The 22386-nt window shown below is 40.3% G+C and overlaps 1 protein-coding gene across 10 annotated transcripts in view; it reads right to left on the reverse strand.

Annotated features, from left to right (window-relative positions):
- The window catches only part of SLC44A1 (solute carrier family 44 member 1), a 220135-nt gene that overhangs the window by 184539 nt on the left and 13210 nt on the right, over positions 1 to 22386 (reverse strand). For 2 of the 10 annotated variants that reach the window (XM_060408981.1, XM_042242938.2), the window contains exon 1: positions 5231 to 22386. This exon is cut by the window's right edge and continues 12957 nt beyond it. The exons of 6 other annotated variants lie outside the window; for them this stretch is intronic. In XM_060408981.1, the coding sequence (XP_060264964.1) occupies positions 5231 to 5305 (75 nt within the window). In that variant the 5' untranslated portion in view covers positions 5306 to 22386. 2 more of the 10 variants (XM_060408982.1, XM_060408980.1) reach the window with 2 other exon arrangements.

Genomic DNA, 22386 nt, shown 5'->3' on the forward strand with positions numbered 1-22386 from the left:
CTGTCCGGTCCATTGGAAAAGAAGCCTGGTGTTCTCTGAGGCATCCCCGGCACCTAGAATGGTTCTGGCTCAATAACTACTTGCTGAGTGACCAAATAAGGCTCACTGTATGATGTGATGAAGGAAGAGACAAAGATGATGCAAAGTTATGGCATTACTCATCACAAATTCAAGGAATACTTGGAAGAAGGTGAGCCGTGCACAGAAGTTTATTTTAATGCAGTCATATGGCTAGGTTGTGAAAACTTGTTCAAGAGATTTACTGAGCTGCTTCCTCAGATCAAGGACACTTGAAATAAAAGGGTTTTGAGTGGTTCGACTTGTCAGACCCCCCAGCGACTCACAAGATCGTTCTTCTATGATGTGACAAGACATCCAGACACACCAAAACTGAGACCGCAGGGGGAAAAAAAGCAGAAGCACTGCTGATACGACCAAGGGTATACAAGTGTTCTGACTCACAGCGGATACAGAAATCAAGCAACAGGAGATTGCATTCACTTTCCACAGTGGACCAGTCCCCTCACTCAACAGAACGACTGCATTTAAAAAGTAAAGAATCTTATAAATCAATTTCAAAAGAAATAAACACATTTTAAAAAGAAGAAATTGCATTTTTAGTATCTGTGGTTACCTCTGAAAGCCATCCTTCAGGGACAGGCCTGAATCACCAAGCATTTGTCCCCCTGGTATGGCTCACATGTTCATGAGCAAAATGCATGAGCAAAATCCAACCAACAAAAAGTCAATATTTATGACATTCTGAAGATGAATTTGCAAAGCTTAGAATAATCTTAAAACTTCTCACGTGTGCTCAACTTAGATGTGTTTTCTATCCCTGATGCTGTGAAAATGTACTCTTTTTTTTTGAAAGTGTGGAAATCAATCCTGGAGCTGCCTTCTATGACGTAAACCTAGAGTCATAATAAATTGAACAATGCCTGACTATTCACCTAGAGTTGAGGATATGGTTGCTTCTTAAGTGCCATATTCCATTGTTAGATCAAGAATGCTGTGAGTAGCTGCAGGCCTGTAACTACACTTTGGAGATTAACAAGTTTATCAAATTATTATTCAAGTTGACTGAAATCTTAATATTAGAGATCTGTTTTATATCATTAATGTTAAGAATTTAAACTTCACATGAGCCCACACGTGTGGATTTCAAATTATGTAATCCATTACTTTAAAAGCACAGGTGCTTACATTCCAGCAGGGACAAGGGAATGAAATACAAGGAATGCCTGAGAAACTTTACAGACTGAAGGAGTTAATGAAGGAAACGTGATGGCTAAATGCAATGTGGAATCTTGGATTGAATCCTAGGATAGAAAAAGGGCAATTGTGGAAAACTTAGGAAAATCTGAATAAAGGCTATAGTTTAGTTAATGATATTGCACCAATATTAGTTTTTAAGTTTTGACAAAAGTACCATATCAAGCTGTAAACATTAGTTGAAGCTGGATGAAGGGATCCAGGAACATTTTCTACTTTTTACAACTCTTCTATAAATCTAAAATTATTTCAAAAAAAATTTTAAAGGCTCTTATTCTAGAAATACAACAAAAATTTTAGCCATTTAAGGGTGCTCTGTTAAAATAAAAATTCAATGTCACAAAGTTGGTTTCATCTATTGATAATTATTGATACAGAATAAAGCAAGGCTATAGAAATCTGGAATTTCAGCTACTCTCAATATGCAAATAATCAAAAATAGACACACTGACTAACAACAACAACAAAAAACCTGACATTGCTCTTTCACAACAAAACATAAATATCCCAAAACAAATAAAGGAAAACCACGTCAAGATAATTACGATCATATTTATACAGACTTACAGTGACAGTGAAGATCTGAATAAACCATTATTTCAGCTAACACTGGGTATGAAAGATGCTGTAAATTTGGAAGGTACTTAAAGCTTGTTTCTACATGCTGGAATTATAAAAGATTACCTTATTCTTTATGCTTTTCTCTGCAATGGGCATATCAAGATTTAAAATCTGAACAATAAGCATAATACATTTTTGTATTAGCCCATGTGGTAGCAAAATAAAACAACAGGAAGCTATTTCTGCCCTGCAAGCTCTCATACCCTTTCTCCCCTTTTGTCCTCTCCCACTCCACAGGTTTGGCCTCTGACCAGGTCTCCTCTTTATAGAGCATCATCAGTCTTGCTGGACCCCTCCACTGAACTCCAGTCTATCTTCCCATTCTTATAAGCTATTTTCCTAAAATTCAGGTTACAACACATCACTTCTCTGTCAAAACAAAAGAAACTCTAAGGCTCTACCTATAGTCTAAAAAAGAAAAACTTAATATTATAAGGGTGAAATAATTCACTGAAGCCATAATTTCAAACCTACCTTTCAAGGCTTAGCCCACTATGTCCCATCATAAATATGGGAATAAATATCTTTAGGTATAAAGAGACTAGGAAAAAGAAAGTGAAAGTCGCTCAGTTGTGTCCAACTCTTTGCGATCCCAGGACTATACAGTTCATGAAATTCTCCAGGCCAGAATACTGGAGTGGGCTCAATACCCACCATCAAGCTTCTCCCAAGCCTCTGTTCATGCCCTTCTCATTAATAAAATTACTTACTTTAGCTACTCTTTGCTGAGTGCTTATTATGTGCTAAACACAATGCTAAGAGATTTACAATTAATTTTTTCTATCATCTTACCAACTCCTAGGGGCATGTGCTACTAAGTGAGGAAAAGTCAAAGCTATTAGCTAATTTTCCCAAGGTTACCTGGCTAGTAAGTGGTGGTATAAGAACTTGAGTTCCAATCTCCAAGTTCCAAACTCTGAACACAATCTTCTTGTCAACTTCTATCAATCCATTAAGTCCCAGAATAAATGCTAACTTCTATTACCATTCCCAATTCCTCCAGTTGGAAATGATAATCTTTTCCATAGACCCACATGCCTATTTGACTTCCCTTGTAGCTCACTCGATAAAAGAATCTGCCTGCAATGTAGAAAACCCAGGTTTGATCCCTTGGTTGGGAAGATCCCCTGGAGAAGGAAATGGCAACCCACTCCAGTATTCTTGCCTGGAGAATCCCATGGACAAAGGAGCCTGGCAGGCTATAGTCCATAGGGTCACAACTTATTGACTAAACCACCACCACTACCACATGCCTATTTAATTTCCTTTTATAAATCTTAATTCATCCTGCCTTGTATATAGGAAACAATATATATATGTCTGTATTACCCATTGGATTCAAGAGCTTTGAGAACAGGAATAGCTCAATTATTATCCTTTACAACTTGGACTCATGATAATGTCATGGGATAGCAGAACTCAGTAAATGTCTGTCAAAGTAGGAAATCATGTTCAGAGAAACTTTAACTTCTATTTAATTCTCTTAGTTGTTCACATACACACACACACACACACACACACACACACACATGTTTGAACTACAGCTACCAAGAATTTCCCAGAGTACAAAGAATACAGGTTTTGAAGCTTGACAAACCTGTTCACAAATCTTGGCTCTACTACAAAGTAACAATCTGACCTTAGGGGCAACTCACTTAACCAATGTGTGCTAAGTCTTCATCTGTAACATTAAGACTAGTCATAATAGGTGTAAAATATACTGCACTACATAGCAAAGTAAACTTCTGATAAATAGTTAAGTGTTTCTTATGAGAACTTGTTTCATGCCCAGAATGACAGGCCCTCATCTCTTTAAAAAATGGTCGATATTTCCATAGGTAGATGACATGAAACACTTTACATAATAAGACCCAGGATGGGGTATGATTAAATGCTACATGTTCAGGGGTGGGAATGATCAGCATTGACCAAAAAGAAAGTCTTCCTGAAAGGAAGGAATATGAGTTGGCTCATCAGGACAGAATTTGGACAGAAGGGAGAAAAATTCCAAATAAGTTGAACATCATAAGTAAAAGGGGTGAGGCTGGAGTAAAGGAGCGTATTCAAAAAGTATGCCTCCAGTACAATTTTTGCTCGGTGGACAAATGTCAGATGAATAAAATAAGGGCAGATTCCAGAGCAAACTTTGAATATAATACTGGATATACTGCTAAACAGAAGTGAGAAAAGAGATGCTTCATATGGCTTTTGTTTGCTATAATGAGCATAAACAAAATCTTACTTGTGAATATATCCTTTGTCTTTATTAGCTTTATTCACTATTTTTAATCTCTAACATCAATGTCAGTATTCCCACCCAATCCTGTCTTTTAGCACTATGAAACATATTAGTATGCATAGAGAAATAATGACTGGGTGTAGATAAAAGACAGAAGACATAGGGCTAAGGGTTCCTTGCAAGTTAAGAATGCTGTTTTTTTCTGAAGACCATCAGAACCAGGAAAAGTAGTTTATTCTTAATGTTAAGAACAAAAAAAAAATTTTAGGTACATTCTATTGAGAAAAACAAAGCAATGCCAAATTGGTTAATGAGCTATGATAGTGATATGAACTATCTATGTTCTGTGACAGCTGATAAAGAATCAGCCAATATACACAAAACATAACACTTTTCAAAATGGACTCACACCTTCAAGATTCCTATTGCTTGAATGAAATTCACTCAGTTGTAGTTTTATACAAATCATCCACCATGAAATGGTCTAAGAGCCCAGCATCCTGAGTTTACATATAGATTTTTCAAATCAGTGGGCACCTATTCAATCAGAACGGAAAAAACTAAAAAGGAAAAATCTAGCTGACAAGTATTAATAACAGGAAAAATGTAATCCACTCATCTCCAGTAGTCCATATTAACCACATTGACAATAAGGTGTAACATAACACCCCTACTTCTAATTCATCAACATTTTATGTCCTAGAAATGAATTAGGGGTAACTCTTACTCTAATCAAAATTATCAGCCAACAGGAATGGTTTATACTAAATAGAGAAGGTACTTTGAGAATTACAATGTCAATGTCAAAAAATATAGGAAAGAAAATTAAAAGCTAAATATGTTAAACAGAATTACTGTATCTTAACATAATACATAACATGTTAAAAAAATTTTTTTTTTTTTTTTTTAACTATCTCAGTCAGTCAGTTCAGTCGCTCAGTCATGTCCGACTCTTTGCGACCCCGTGAACTACAGCACACCAGGCCTCCCGGTCCATCATCAACTCTCGGAGTCTACCCAAACCCATGAGTCAGTGATGCCATCCAACCATCTCATCCTCTGTCATCCCCTTCTCCTCCTGCCTTCAGTCTTTACCAGCATCAGGGCCTTTTCCAGTGAGTTAGCTCTTCGCATGAGGTGGCCAAAGTACTGGAGTTTCAGCTTCAACATCAGTCCTTCCAATGAACACCCAGGACTGATCTCCTTTAGAATGGACTGATTGGATCTCCTTGCAGTCCAAGGGACTCTCAAGAGTCTTCTCCAACACCACAGTTCAAAAACATCAATTCTTCAGCGCTCCGCTTTCTTTATAGTCCAACTCTCACATCCATACATGACCACTGGAAAAACCAGAGCCTTGATTAGATGGACCTTTGTTGGCAAAGTAATGTCTCTGCTTTTTAATATGCTGTCTAGGTTGGTCATACCTTTCCTTCCAAGGAGTAAGCGTCTTTTAATTTCATGGCTGCTATCAACATTTGCAGTGATTTTGGAGCCCAGAAAAATGAAGTCTGCCACTGTTTCCACTGTTTCCCCATTTATTTGCCATGAAGTGATGGGACCGGATGCCATGATCTTGGTTTTCTGAAAGTACTATCTTGTTCCATTCATATGGTACAAGAAAGGCCAAACGCTGTGAATTTGCCTAGCAGATGGGGGAAGACATACTTTCAGCATATGAACTAGCCAATGCTGCAAAAATTCCATTTTTTTTTCCCAACTGGTCCATAGGCCATTAATGGAATTTGGGATACCTAAAAATAAGAGTAAAGAAAACAACCTAAGGCCTGAGTTCTAATTCTCAACAATTTGCTTACAAGCTAAATTATTTTAACTTCTATCAACTTGTTTTCTCATCTGTAAACAGGACAGTTATATCTAACACAGGACAGTTAATGGTGGCTCATCTTCTTCTTTGAAGGACACAAAGTGTCCCCACAAAAATCAAAGGCAGTTTTCTAATTGGAAGGGGGTGCATGAAGATGGCTCTGCACAGTATTACACTGAAAACTGTGAAAATACTAACTGTCATATCAAGAATGGGGACTTGAGGAAACTATTCCCCAATCTTCTCTTTGATGCCAGCACTGCCTGGTATAGTGACCACGGATTATATACAGGAACAGTGATATGGGAGAGGCAGAGAAGACCAAAAATATGAATATCCACAGTGCAAATTCAGATAAGATATGCAATAAAAAATTATACTAAAAGTTCCTTGCTTAGATTAATTGAATAGAAAAAGTCTCCCTTCTAGATTCTTGGAAAAATTAAACCCTCTTATCAAGAATTCAACTTAACACTGAACACCTATTATGTGCAAGCTACTATGTAGGTACTATCAAAGACAGGGGAAAACATTAAAAGTCCCATGGGGCTTCCCAGATGGCTCAGTGGTAAAAAATCCGCCTGCCAGCGCAGGAGATGCGGGTTTCACACCTGGGTCGTGAAGATCCCCTAGAGAAGGAAATGGTAACCCACTCTGGTATTCTTGCCTGGAAAATCCCACTGATAGAGGAGCCTGGTGGGCTACAGTCCATGGAACCACCAAGAGTTGGACACAACTTAGCAATTGAGCGCGCACACGCACACACACATGTACAACAAGCCCAATACATAAAATGATAATAATTACTATACCAGAAATACAAAAGTATCGTGAAACTTAAGTACAGACAGCCCATAATCCTGAGCCTAGCATTTAAGGTTACAATCTACCCCGCAGCCAGGCCTCACACTTCAGATAAACACATTCTCCAGCCATTCCACACCACTTTTGCCAAATATATTAAGCATTGTATGCTTCTGTGCTTTTGCTCATGTGATTCCTTCAGGCAAAAATTTCTTTACCTATGTCTTACTGAAGTTATTTTTCATCCTCAAGACCAAAGTCCATTCCTTTTGCTTCACAAAGCCTTCTCACACCCAGCTGTAATGAAGGAAGGTGACTAAAACAGCAACAAAATGATTCCAGGAAACATACAGACAAAAGGAAAGAAACACAAAATCTGTACCAGAGAAGCTAGACGGTAACTATAAGATTAAAAATTTGTCAGAATTTTCTAGAAAACCATCATACCATGCTACAGAGAAAGTTAACAAGTCTAACAAGGTCTGGCAGGAGGAACCCAAGCGGTAAGAGAAAGCCATCAAGATTATGGGATAATAGAAACAATAAAAACTCAGCAGTTAGCATTTTCATCTATTATTCCAGAAGGACTAAGAAGTATATGGAACGTTAGCCACTGGTTAATGTTAATGAATGGCATTAAAGAACAGAACTGAGTATTTTATAATCTTAAGACACTGATGCCTGTGGTAAAGAGCCCGCCTGCCAATGCAGGAGACACAAGAGACACAGGTTTGATCCCTGGGTCGGGAAGATCCCCTGGAGGAGGCATGGCAACCCACCCCAGTATTCTTGCCTGGAGAATCCCATGGAGAGAGGAGCTTGGCGGGCTACAGTCCATAGGCTCACAAAGAGTCAGACACGACTAAAGCGACTTAGCACTTAGCACAAGACAATGCAAAGATTAAGCACTAACTGTAACAGAGGGCACCTGGTTAAGTCTGAAAGAATGCCTTTGCCCAGAAACTGGCTTATTTCATCAGAAGTTCTCAACAGAAAGGCCTTGAACTACAAATGGAAGGGTGGAAGAAAGGATATAAACTCAAGTGATACTATAATGTATCATTTATCCACCAAACACTCACTGGCCATCTATCTCCTAGGTGCCAGGCCCCAGGATAATGCTGAGGATACAGCAATCAACAAAACAGACAAATCCCTGCTCGTGGAGCTTATGGAAGGAGAAAGTCAATAAAAATATGTTAGTGATTTCAGGTGATGATCAGCTTACAGAAAAAAAGAGCCAAGTAAAGAAAGAGAAAATGAGAGGGCTGGGCTGGAAGGGCTGCTTCAGAACTGTGGGTGCAAGTCTGGCAGATCTGAGGGTAGAACCAGAGAAGAGGAAGGCTCTGACAAGGACACATCTGCAGACAAGGCTCAGGGCCAGAACATAATGAATTAAAACAATGGTAAGAAAGAAGAGGTAGGCAGAGCCAGATGAGAAAGTCTGGATGTCACATTTAAGTGTGATGAAGTTGCTGGAGGGCTCCAAGCTCACAGAGATGGGATCTGAGCTGCTCTTTGATCACTCAGGCTGCTGTGAAAAGAAAGGACTATAGGCACCAAGCACAGGATGCTAATTTGGACTAGGCCAGTGGCAGTAAAGTTGGTACATGTCAGACACTATATGTAAATAAAGATGAGAGCCAGTCCTAGGAAAACATTTTTGGAAAAAGGGAAGCATCACAAAGACAACCTTCCGATATGACACGTGCAGGATGAGTCATACACAAGCCTTGACTGTCAGTGCTCCTTTAATCCTCTCCCCCCCATTGGGTGGTGGGCTCCCTGAGAATTTTCATTCATTGCTGTATGTCCAAAGCTCAGCACAATGCTTGGAATACCAGCAGGTACTACAAAAAGACTTTTTTACCAGTAAATCTTGACACTTTAAACACAGGAAAGTACAACCTTATAGGTATCATCAAAATTTAGTAGGATGAGACTCAACAGTAGTCTGTAAACACTGAAGCCCTAATACGTGAATAGGTGATGAAATTCAGAAAGAACTCTACACTGTTTCAAATAAACAAGTTTACCCAGACATTGACTGAATCCCTGCTACATGTCAGACCAGTGCAATACCCTGAGAACACAGAGACACTGCCTCTCCTGTCTCCAGGGAGGTATTCACACCCTGGTGATCCAGACAGGTTATATGCCGTCTGCAATGGCAGAGAATGAGAGGAAAGCACACAGTAAGAAACATGTTAGCATCCCCATTTTTAGAAAAGGGAACACCATAAACTTTACAACTGAGCCTAACTTCAACTCAAGATAAAATTCCAGAACAGATGATCCAAAGAAGGTTTGTGGGCACTGAGAAAAGGATGAGGCGAATGGTTAGAACCAGCTCATGTACCTGAGTAAGCCACACCTGGCTAATGTCACGTCCTTGGTTTGATAGTTAAGAGAATAGATTGGAAAAGAGTCGATATATCTGAATTTTACTAAAGTTTGTTGATCTCATCTCTAATAATATCTCTCACGATAAGATGGAGAAAAATGGACTAAAAGAAGTGTCAAGTACATTTGGAACTGCTACAATGGTCTTGAGAAAAGAACTGATCAAGTAAACAGAGGTCCTCAAAAGAAATGAAAAACATTTTTAATAAATAAAGTAAAATGATAAATGATACCAAGGCAAAAAGATAATGGCACAGGGGGTTCCAAAGAAAACAGGCTGGCAGGACCACACTACAGTGAACCCCACAGTCAATAAGCCCTTTGCCAAATGAACATGAAGACATAAATGATTTGCTGACCAAATTATCAGATAATAACTTGAGGAAGCAATAGCAAATACAACAGATAATAAAGTCAGAATTCCAAAAGCTCATACAATCTGCCAAACTGGGCAAAAATCAACAGCTTTACATTTTCTCAGAAAATTCAAGTTTTCTACTTATCTTTTTAAAATCCAACACTACTACAACATGGTTGGAAGTGTGGGGGGCAGGGAATGACTTAGGGCTTTTCATGGACAGCAAGCTAATGTCAGTAACGTTGTTGAAAAGCCTAATGCAACCTTTGCGTGTGTGCATGCTCAGTCATGTCTGACTCTTTGCAACCCCATGGACTGTATCCTGCCAGGCTCCTCTGTCCATGGAATTTTCCAGGCAATACTAGAGTGGGTTGCCATATCCTATTTCAGTGGATCTTCCTGACCCAGGGATTGAACCCGCATCTCCTGCACTGGCAGGCAGGTTCTTTACCACTGAGCCACCTGGGAAGCCCAATGCAACTTTAGGTAACAGTAAGAATTCAGAAGAAAGAACTGACTACATCTAGTCTACTGAGTTCCTTTCTATGCAACACACTTCAGTGGAACTGTTAAACTAGAATTCACTCATACAGATGAGAGACTTGGGGAGTACTTCTGATAGTTGCTAACTGAACATATGCATTTAATGCTGCTCCCTCCCAAAATGCCACTTAAATAACAGTAGAGGAATTCAAAATATCTGGAACTAGGATTTAGGTAGGAGAGAGACAATTAACCTAGCAGAATCCAAGAAACTAAATTCTGAGTCAACAGTGGGAAAGGCCAGGAAGCAAACCAATTAATACCATAAAACTCTCCCAAACTTCATGAACTTGTGGTATATGATATCTCTGGAACCAGAGGAGAAAAATGGGAGGATTCATTAAAGGGAGCTGTGAGACCCTTGGAGCAGAAAGGGAACTAACTGCCCATCCTCTATCCAGAAAAGTTATGGGCAAGGGGAGAGAAAACAAAAGGAATAAGTGCAAGTTTACATATTAAATACCGAGACCAAATAAATAAATAAATAAATACTGAGACCAAGTCCCTCTCCAGTTGTCTTTCCCTGCTTGGGTCCCAGAATTCTAGCAGTCAAACAAACACTCGCCAGGAGATGAGAAGAGATTTCCTGGGGAAAATCTGATCCGTTCAAAAAAAAAGACCAAAACATACTGACGCTGAGTGTTTCCAAAAAATAGGGCCTGGCCAAACCACCCTACAGGGCTTCGCTGGTGCCTCAGACTGTAAAGAATCTGCCTGTAATGCAGGAGACTCAGGCTTGATCCCTGGGTCCGGAGAATCCCCTAGAGAAGGGAATGGCAACCCACTCCAGTACTCTTGCCTTGAGGATTCCATGGATAGAGGAGCCTGGCAGGCTATAACTCATGGGTCACAAAGAGTTGGACATGACTGAGTGACAAACACACAGACCACACTACAGTGAACCCCACAGTCAACAACCCCATCCTCAAATGAATACAGTGCTTTCAACAAGCTTTGGGAGCCTGGCACTTAAACAATGAGCAGATAATTAAGTACTACCAGCAGCAGCTGCACTTTGCTGAAGCAGCTGTGAAGAGATATCCCACATCCAACATAAGAGAAAACCAAGTAAGATGGTAAACACTGAGAGAGGGCATCAGAGGGCAGACAGACTGAAACCATAATCACAGACACCTAGCCAATCTGACCACATGGACCACAGCCTTGTCTAACTCAATGAAACTAAGCCATGCCATGTGGGGTCACCCAAGACAGGCGGGTCATAGAGGAGAGGTCTGACAGAATGTGGTCCACTTGAGAAGGGAATGGCAAACCACTTCAGTATTCTTGCCTTGAGAACCCCATGAACAGTAGGAAAAGGCAAAAAGATAGGACACTGAAAGATGAACTCCCCAAGTCAGTAGGTGCCCAACATGCTACTGGAGATGAGTGGAGAAATAACTCCAGAAATAATGAAGGGATGGAGCCAAAGCAAAAACAACACCCGGTTGTGGATGGGAATGGTGATAGAAGCAAGGTCCAATGCTGTAAAGAGCAATATTGCATAAGAACCTGGAATGTCAGGTACATGAATCAAGGCAAATTGGAAGTGGTCAAACAGGAGATGGCAAGAGTGAACATCGACATTCTAGGAATCAGCAAACTACGATGGACCAGAATGGGTGAATTTAACTCAGATGACCATTATATCTACTACTGTGGGCAGGAATCCCTTAGAAGAAATGGAGTAGCCATCATGATCAACAAGAGAGTCCAAAGTGCAGTACTCGGATGCAATCTCAAAAACGACAGAATGACCTCTGTTTGTTTCCAAGGCAAACCATTCAATTTCATGGTAATCCAAGTCTATGCCCCAACCAGTAATGCTGAAGAAGCTGAAGTTGAACAGTTTTATGAAGACATACAAGACCTTCTAGAATTAACACCCAAAAGGATGTCCTTTTCATTATAGGAGACTGGAATGCAAAAGTAGGAAGTCAAGAAACACCTGGAGTAACAGGCAAATTTGGCCTTGGAATGCAGAATGAAGCAGGGCAAAGGCTAATAGAGTTCCTCTAAGAACACACTGGTCATAGCAAACACCCTCTTCCAACAACACAAGAGAAGACTCTACACATGGACATCACCAGATGGTCAACACTGAAATCAGATTGATTATATTCTTTGTAGCCAAAGATGGAGAAGCTCTATACAGTCAACAAAAACAAGACTGGGAGCTGACTGTGGCTCAGATCATGAACACCTTATTGACAAATTCAGACTGAAATTGAAGAAAGTAGAGAAAACCACTAGACCATTCAGGTATGACCTAAATCAAATCCCTTATGACTATACAGTGGAAGTAAGAAATAGATTTAAGGGACTAGATCTGATAGAGTGCCTGAAGAACTATGGACGGAGGTTAGTGACATTGTACAGGAGACAGGAATCAAGACCATCCCCAGGAAAAGAAAAGCAAAAAAAGCAAAATGGCTGTCTGAGGAGGCCTTACAAACAGCTGTGAAAAGAAGGAAAGCAAAAAGCAAAGAAGAAAAGGAAAGATATAAGCATCTGAATGCAGAGTTCCAAAGAATAGCAAGGAGAGATAAGAAAGTCTTCCGCAGTGATCAATGCAAAGAAATAGAGGAAAACAATAGAATGGGAAAGACTAGAGATCTCTTCAAGAAAATTAGATATCAAGGGAACATTTCATGCAAAGACGGGCTCAATAAAGGACAGAAATGGTAGGGACCTAAAAGAAGAAGTGGCAACCCACTCCAGTATTCTTGCCTGGAGAAACCCATGGACGGAGGTGCTTAGTGGGCTACAGTCCACAGGTCACAAAGAGTCGGACACGACTGAGCAACTTCACTTCACTTTCACTTTCAAGAGAAGAAGATATTAAGAAGAGGTGGCAAGAATACACAGAAGAACTGTACAAAAAAGATCTTCACGACCCAGATAATCATAATGGTGTGATCACTCACCTACAGCCAGACATCCTGGAATGTGAAGTCAAGTGGGCCTTAGGAAGCATCACTACGAACAAAGCTAGTGGAGGTGATGGAATTCCAGTTGAGCTATTTAAAATCCTGAAAGATGATGCTGTGAAAGTGGTGCACTCAATATGCCAGCAAATTTGGAAAATTCAGCAGTGGCCACAGGACTGAAAAGGTCAGTTTTCTTTCCAATCCCACAGAAAGGCCATGTCAAAGAATGCTCAAACTACCACACAATTGCACTCATCTCACACGCTAGTACAGTGATGCTTAAAATTCTCCAGGCCAGGCTTCAGCAATACGTGAACTGTGAACTGCCTGATGTTCAAGCTGGTTTTAGAAAAAGCAGAGGAACCAGAGATCAAATTGCTAACATCTGCTGGATCATCGAAAAGCAAGAGAGTTCTAGAAAAACATCTATTTCTGCTTTATTGACTATGCCAAAGCCTTTGACTGTGTGGATCACAATAAACTGTGGAAAATTCTTAAAAAAGAGATGGTAATACCAGACCACCGGACCTACCTCTTGAGAAATCTGTATGCAGGTCAGGAAGCAACAGTCATAATTGGACATGGAATAACAGACTGGTTCCAAATAGGAAAAGAAGTACGTCAAGGCTGTATCTTGTCACCCTACTTATTTAACTTATATGCAGAATACATGATGAGAAACACTGGGCTGGATGAAGCACAAGCTGGAATCAAGATTGCTGGGAGAAATATTAATAACCTCAGATATGCAGATGACACCACCCTTATGGCAGAAGGGGAAAAGGAACTAAATAGCCTCTTGATGAAAGTGAAAGAGGAGAGTGAAAAAGTTGGCTTAAAGCTCAACATTCAGAAAACTAAGATCATGGCATCTGGTCCCATCACTTCATGGGAAATAGTTGGGGAAACAGTGGAAACAGTGGCTAACTTTATTTTTCTGGGCTCCAAAATCACTGCAGATGGTGACTGCAGTCATGAAATTAAAAGATGCTTACTCCTTGGAAGGAAACTTATGACCAAACTAGACAGCATATTAAAAAGCGGAGACATTACTTTGCCAGCAAAGGTCCGTCTAGTCATGGCTCTGGTTTTTCCAGTGGTCATGTATGGATGTGAGAGTTGGACTATAAAGAAAGCTGAGTGCCAAAGAATTGATGCTTTTGAACTGCGGTCTTGGAGAAGACTCTTGAGAGTCCCTTGGACCGCAAGGAGATCCAACCAGTCCATCCTAAAGGAGATCAGTCCTGAGTGTTCATTAGAAGGACTGATGTTGAAGCTGAAACTCCAGTACTTTGGCCACCTCATGCAAAGAGCTGACTCACTGCAAAAGACCCTGATGCTGGTAAAGACTGAAGGCAAGAGGAGAAGGGGATGACAGAAAATGTGATGGTTGGATGGCATCACCAACTCAGTGGACATGGGTTTGGGTGGACTCCGGGAGTTGGTGATGGACAGGGAGGCCTGGTGTGCTGTGATTCACCGGGTCACAAAGAGTCGGATACGACTGAGCGACTGAACTGAACTGAACTGAGACAGTCAAGGAGGGAAACCTTTAACATGAATGCAGAGATAAACTGAAGAAACTAAGTTGGAAGAAACAGATGATGCAGATACAGAGAGAAGTGAACTTAAAACAAATGCACACACATACGCAGAGAGAACAGATGGCACAAAAATAAACAATAATGATGTGAACAAAGCAAAATACCACATGAAATTAAGAACTCATAGCAGAAATAAAAATGTAATAGAAAGACAAACTGAAGAAATCTAATAGAATATGGATTAGAAGACAACGAGTTCAGAAATGAAAGAAAAGCTAAGGAAAGGACAGACCAAGGAAAACAGGTGGGAAGAAATAGAAGAATTCAGGAAAAAACTTCCCAACTGCAAAATATAAATTTCCAGATTGAAAGACCCCCACAGTGTCCAGCATAATGGATGAAAACCGATCCACAAAAAAGGCACATCACTGAAAAATGTCAGAAGATGGATCACAGGGAAGACCCTAAAAGGTTCCAGAGAGAATAAAAAAATTTAATACATGATAAAAAAAATCAAGAACCAGAATCAGACTTCAATAGCTATCCTAGCAGGAAGAAGACAAAGGAAAAATACGTTTTAAATTCTGAGAGAAAATAATTTGCAATCTAGAATTCTAAATCCAGCCAAATATAAATATTCATGAAGAATAAAAATATGCAAGTTATCTAAAAATTACATGTATCCTTTTCTCAGGAACCTACTAAAGGAGGTATTTTTTTCCAATTAAGGGAATAAACCAAGAAAGAAATCACCAGGACAAGAACACTGATGAGAGAAATCAAAGGCTCAATAAATGGAGAACTACACATCATTCACAAACTGGAAGACTCAATATTACTTAACAAATTCTTTCCTAATTGATCTCTAGTTGCGGGGCTTCCCTGGTGGCTCAGACGGTTAAGAATCTGTTTGCAATGCAAGAGACTTGGGTTTGATCCCTAGCTCAGGAAGATTCCCTGGAGAAGGGCATGGCAACCCACTCCAGTATTCTTGCCTGGAGAATTCCATGGACAGAGGCACCTGGAGGGCTACAGTCTATGCGGTCTCAAAGAGACAGACATGACTGAGTGACTAACACTTTCACTTCACTATAGTTGCAACGCAAGCCAAATCAAAATTCCAGCAGGATTTTGGGGGTAAATATTGATAAACTGATTTTAAAATGTATAAGGAAAGGCAGAAGACTAGAATAGACAAAATAGTTTTCTACATTACTCACACCACTTGATTTCAATATATACTATAAAGCTACCATAATCAAGACCATTTGGTATTAGTGTCAAGACAAACAGATGAATGAAATAGAAAATTCAGACCCATATATACATGGTTAATATTTGGGAAAGGTACATAAACAATTCAATGGAAAAAAGTATAACCTTTTCACCAAAGTGTACTAGACTAATTAGACACCCATATGCAAACAAAAAAACAAAATCCCCAACGTATACCTCAAACTTTAACTAAAAATGAACTCAAAAGGTATCCTAGAAATATGTGTCAGATGTGAAAAGAGAATATTGTAGAGTAGTGTGTTACCTTGCTGCTTAGCTGGGGAAATGATATGAGAATCTAGAGTCTGCTTACTTCTGATATAGGCTATCAGGCAGTTCTGTGGTTTTCAGACTCTTCTCATCCACACCCGCAGAGATCCCTAAGCCTTAGACTCCTGCTACTAGAGGCAGAGATAAATACCAGTGTTCAATCCGCCAAGTTGACTAGATTTATTGGTCTCATTCCAAACACAGATATTCTAAATTTTCCCCAGGCCTTCTAGCTTAAAGGCAAAACGGACGTTTTCTTCCTCCAACTCTATTTCACCATCTTTTCTTCCCTCCTTTCCCCAGTTTATTTTTCTTACTCACAGTTGCAAAATAAAGCTACATGGCCATTTTTAAAACACGTTTTAATAAAATTGTTTAAGTACATGGATTCCACATAATTGGGACACCAACACAAGAAAGATGAAGTGAATCCTTGGCATGATGTGAAGGGAGATGTCAAATTAATAACTTCGAACAGGCCTGAGAAGTAGGTAGCCCAGACTGGAGCTACAGGAGATAGATGTCTTGTCAGGAAATTGAAATTAATTAATATCTAAGGGACTTCCCTGGTGGTCCTTTGGCTAAGACTCCATGATCCCAAGGGTTTAACCCCTGGTCAAGGAACTAGATTCCACACACTGCAACTAAAGATTCCACATGCTGCACCTAAGACCCAGCACAGCCAAAAAAAATAAAAAATAAATAAAATAAATAAAATAATAATTTTTTAAAAAAAGACTATCAAAGGTATCTGTGCTGACTCAAAGAAATTCACACAACCAGGTAAGAATGTAGAGGTCAATTAGTCCTCAACAAGTACACAGAAAACCAGGTGAACAGCAAAACATGACAATTATCTCCAAGAGCAACACAAGATTATGTAGGAATGATGAAATACTACATGAGTCAGCTATAAAGAACATCAGTCCAAACAGAACCGTGATACCTCTACAGTAGGATAGGGGGACTGGAAGCATGTAGATGGAACATAAGTGTAATCTTCATCTTCCACAGTGGCGACCAAAATTAATACCCAAAACTGAAGAGTCAGGTGGCAGCAATCTAAGCATGTTAGCGACACAGAGAGAAACAGCAGAAGATTTAGTTCAAAGATTTAAAAGTGATGGCCTCAGGGAAGCATAAAATGGGGGAAAGGCTTTTTAAAAAATAACAGTTCTGCTTCTAATGTTTGACTCTTTAAAAATATAGGCATGTATAGCTTTGATAAAAATAAAAATTAAATAAACTTAAAAAAAAATAATCAAAGCCTAAAAGGGAAAAAAAGAGAAGCCCAGACTAATACAGAATCTAGAAACATGATACTTAGAAACGGCAGTATGAACTAAGGGTTTTTAAGTTTAAATACATACAACTCAGTACACATTAAGAATGACTTCAGTTTTTTTTTACCTTCAATTATTCTATATAGCTAGTGGGTGCAGAACTAGAATCAGCAGTAAAGTTACATGGACAGAGAGGTCAGCTGTGCAAAGAAACAATTTCTAATAACTGCCTGAAAGTAGAGTTAACTGACTCAGGAAGCAGTGAGTTCTCTGTTGATGAGAGCCTGAACAAAACCACTTAGTGGATGTGATATCTTGGTGGGTTGGAATACAGAACTCTAAGTCCCCACCAGTTGTGGGATTCTGGAAAAAGATTTCCTGGTTATCATCTCCTTTGAATTAGCACCTTCCAAAGTGGGACTAGTAACACTGGTAGGCAAAGCAGTTTAGGTACTTAGGACACACAAGCTTCTTCCTTCTACCTCATCTCTGCTGCTTTTCAGCTTTCAATTTTTCGTTTCAGAAGTCTTAAGTATATTTACATTTCATTACAAATCATCTATGATATTTTGGGAGCAGATGAGATATAAATAGACTTAAAGAGTAGAAGAGAAAATGCACGTCTGGATAGCAGAAAACTGGAAGAGAAACGAGAAGATGATCTGACTGGTGGTAAGAAATGAAGAATGGGTACCCACCAGTATTCTTGCCTGGAGAATTCCATAGACAGCGGAGCCTGGTGGGTTAGAGTCCATGGGGTCACAAAGAATGAGCAACTAACATAAGAAATGAAGAATCAATTCTGAGTCCTGTGATTCGGCAGCTAACGGACATTAAACAGGTCACGGTGCCCAGTTAGGGAAGAGCACCTGGGCTTGCTGGCAGGGTGAAACGGCAGAGATCTGTGGCTCAGTCACGAAAACAGATGAGCCGCAAGAGAGCCATTTGAGATTAGAGAACAACAGCAAAGGGACGTTTCCGACTTGTTCTACTTTAAATATAAAGTTCCTAGAACCTAGTGCTACCAAAGAACAAAAGTCACTCTGCTTAAATGCTGGTCATTTCAATGGGGAAATAAAGACATTAAACACATTACAGGTCCTACCTTTTTAAGGGATCACCTCAAGAGTGACTCATCCACAGTATTCAGGGAAGTTTTACATTATTTTCTACTCAAGGACAGTAATTTTTCTTTCACCCCATGTCATAAAATACTGTCATGACTACAGAGACAATAAATTTAGCCCAAAGCTTACCAGACTCCATCCTTAACCAGTTAAGAGCTGACACAGAACACACTTCAAAAATAATGTTTAGGGAACTTCCCTGGCAGTCCAGGGGTTAGGACTCTGCGCTTCCACTGCAGGGGACACAGGTTCGATCCCTGGTTAGGGAACTAGATCCCACATGCTGCAACAAAAACCTGGCGCAGCCAAGTAAGTAAATAAATAAAAATTAGAATCTATCATGAAATTATCAGCACCATGCGCTCAGTAAATGGTGTAACATTTCCAGGGCTACTTAAGAGACTCAGGTGAGCTCCGACACTCTGTGGATGCCCCTCAGCCCTCTCTTTAACAGACTGACACTTCTCAAGGGAAAGGCTCCTTCTTGGTTGAATCCAGTCCTTAGCATCCCGAGTAGCATGGTGCTCAGTAAATGCTGAACCAAAACAAAGCATGTGACAGGCCTGGAATTTTCTCTGTATTCTACCAACATTCTTGATTTTCTTCCCTTTTGTTCAGGGCCTTCCCCTCACTCCTGAGCTCGCCACAAGAAGGTGCCATTTCTGCATGCTGCTCTCTACCCTTCTGGCCACACTTTGAACAAAATTAAGTAGGATTTGTGGCTGTATCCACTCTGCTCCAGGCAGGCACTGGGAAGATGGGCCAGAAGACCTGTCACTGTACACCTGCACAGTGGCGAAGCAAAAAGTAAATCTCTGTTCTTATACATCTATTGAGCAGTGCTGACCACCTAGCACACTTTTAGGTGCTGACAAGGCTGTGGTCTCTAGCTTATGATATGCTCTTTTTACCCTGACTGGCTAGTATGAATGTCTTCACCAAGACTTCATTATATAATGTGGGGAAACATGCTAACAAGGGCAGGTTTAAAATCACCAGAATTAACTTGAAACATTTCATTGAGTGGCTTCTTTTAATTTTCAGGTTCATTCCCATTTCCTTCCATTGAAAGGTCACCTTTGTTTTCATACTAAATTTGACAGGAAACATAAGCATCACAAGCCTTCCCTTGTGGCTGAGTGGTAAAGAATCTGCCTGCAATGAGGGACACCTGGGTTCAATTCCTGGGTTGGGAAGATCCCCTGGAGAAGGGAAGGCTACCTACTCCAGTATTCTGGCCTGGAGAATCCCATGGACTCAAGAGTCGGACACAACTGATCGACTTTCACTTTTCATGAGCATTACAAACTAAATTTCTAGTCTCTGAATACCCCATGCGCTTAGTCACTCAGTCACGTCCAACTATTTGCAACCCCATGGACTGTAGCCCACCAGGCTCCTCTGTCCACAGGATTCTCCAGGCAAGAATGCTGGAGTGGGTTGCCACTTCCTTCTCCACTGAATATCCCATGCCCCCACCACATAGATTCAATAGACATTTCTTGAGGATCTATTCTTTGCTTGTTCTTCCCTGGTGGCTCCGTCAGTAAAGAGTCTGCCTGTAACGCAGGAGACCTGGTTCAGTCCCTGGGTTGGGAAGATCTTCTGGAGAAGGAAATGGCAACCCACTGCAGTATTCTTGCCTGGAGAATTCCACAGACAGAGGAGTCTGGTGGGCTCCAGTCCATGGGGTCACAAAGAGTCAGACACCACTGAGTGACCAACACTTTCACTTTCATTATTTGCTTGGCCCCTGTAATATCACCTCTGTCCTGGATTCCTTCTCCAACAACAGATAATCAGCATTCAATCAGCAGGTCCCATCTACTGAAGTCCATGCGGAGTACTGAGTTCAGTTCAGTTCAGTCACTCAGTCGTGTCCGACTCTTTGCAACCCCATGAATCGCAGCACGCCAGGCCTCCCTGTCCATCACCAACTGCTGGAGTTCACTCAAACTCACATCCATCAGGTCAGTGATGCCACCCAGCCATCTCATCCTCTGTCGTCCCCTTCTCCTCCTGCCCCCAATCCCTCCCAGCGTCAGGGTCTTTTCCAATGAGTCAACTCTTCATACTGAGTAATACCTCCAACTACTCTTGTGGTCTCTACCACAGACCAGGGCTAAAGGAGAAAACCTCCAAAGCAGATGGCTGCTCCCCTCTCTTGCTTCCCCTCTCCCCTCTCCCAGCTGGCCTCACAGCAGTTCTGTTCTGAAGTTCTAAAGTTGAAGGATCCTTTTGTAAACTCTTAACCTTGCTACCTTCTTGGAAATCTCAAACTACAAATCTGAGAAATTATTCACGTGAAAGGCTTTTTCATTAGCCTAACATACTTGAGTAACTTGACATTTGTTTATACTATCTTGCCAATATTGTAAAAAACATGTTGAAGTTTGTGATGTGCTCAAACTCAGTTTCAAACCTTCTAAGCACTTCCAGACTAAGGGTTACTTGCTCAACAACATTCCCGCTACCACGCTCAGTTCAGGAAACTGAGAAGGAATATTTCAAGCACTGTTTCTTAAAGTATGTCCTGTAGGAGAACAGTTCCTCAAGATGCAATGAAAAAAAAAAAAAAAAAAAAGAAAAGAAATTTTAAGGACAAATGAATTGAAGGCCAGTTAAGCCAAGTTAGACTGGTTTCTAGTGTGGGATGTGGATTGTGGGACAGTGAACTTGTCCTAGACTGATATGCTGATGTGGTGGAGAACGAAATGGCAACCCACTCCAGTATTCTTGCCTGGAGAATCCCATGGACAGAGGAACCTGGAAGGCTACAGTCCATGGGGTCGCAAGAGTTGGACATGAGCACCATGCTAATGTGGCTCCACAAATGGGTGAGTGGTATGGAATGAGCAAGAACTTTACAAACTTTTCTGACCTCAGAAACCTTTCTTAGAAGAACACTTTGTAGCCCTGGCGCTATCAGAGCACATACTTGGGGAAACCCTGCTCACAGTATTCTTACATAAGTAACATTTGTATCCTTGCATGGACAGCATATGGAGCATGCCTACAGAGCAGGGAGCCAGGTGAGCAGCAGGTCATGGGGAAGTACTCCTTTCCCTCTGGAGGCTTCCTACTCTGTGTGCATATCACTACCTCAACAGAATCATGTGTTTCCACTTGGTCCAGGATTACTTTCTCAGATTAAACTAGAAACCTTTAAAATTAGAATTGCACTCAATTTTAAAATGAAGTATCTTATTAAAATGTTATTCCCCTATCTTCATAACTGAAATCTGGTTCAACCACCAATGTCTATTCCAAATGTTTTTCTTGATGTAAAAGCAGGGCTAGTTTCAAAATATATTTAATACACTAGGCTTTAAAACTTGATGTTTTCAGACTGTTTTCCATCACTTGATGTTTTCAGAGTTTATGAACAGACAAAATCACGTGCAACATTTCAAAATCCATTTGAAAAAAACTGAGGTTTTAAACTGAAGTTTAGTTTAAAAAACAAACTCCAGTTTTAGCTCTAGTGGTAAAAAAAAATCTCTGCCCTTGTAATTTGATCTTTATGTGCATGCAAATCATTTGTGCTATAGTATTCAACTTCACCATGGCCATTTTCTTCACCTTCTCCTTTCTTACTGCTCTCCTGAGCCTTTTTGATACTTGATATTAAATGGTATCAATTAAATTAATTAATTAAATACATTAACCCTTCCAAAGGCAATGGATCTACCAAGTCTATATACAGATGTTTTCGAAATGTGGTGTTGGAGAAGACTCTTGAGAATCCCTTGGACAGCAAGGAGATCAAACCAGTCAATCTTAAAGGATATCATCTCTGAATATTCATTGGAAGGACTGAAGCTGAAGCTCCAATACTCTGGCCATGTGATGCAAAGAGCAAACTCATTGGAAAAGACCCTAATGC

Source organism: Ovis aries, chromosome 2 (genome assembly GCF_016772045.2).
Source record: "Ovis aries strain OAR_USU_Benz2616 breed Rambouillet chromosome 2, ARS-UI_Ramb_v3.0, whole genome shotgun sequence".
Taxonomy (NCBI): Eukaryota; Metazoa; Chordata; class Mammalia; order Artiodactyla; family Bovidae; genus Ovis; species Ovis aries.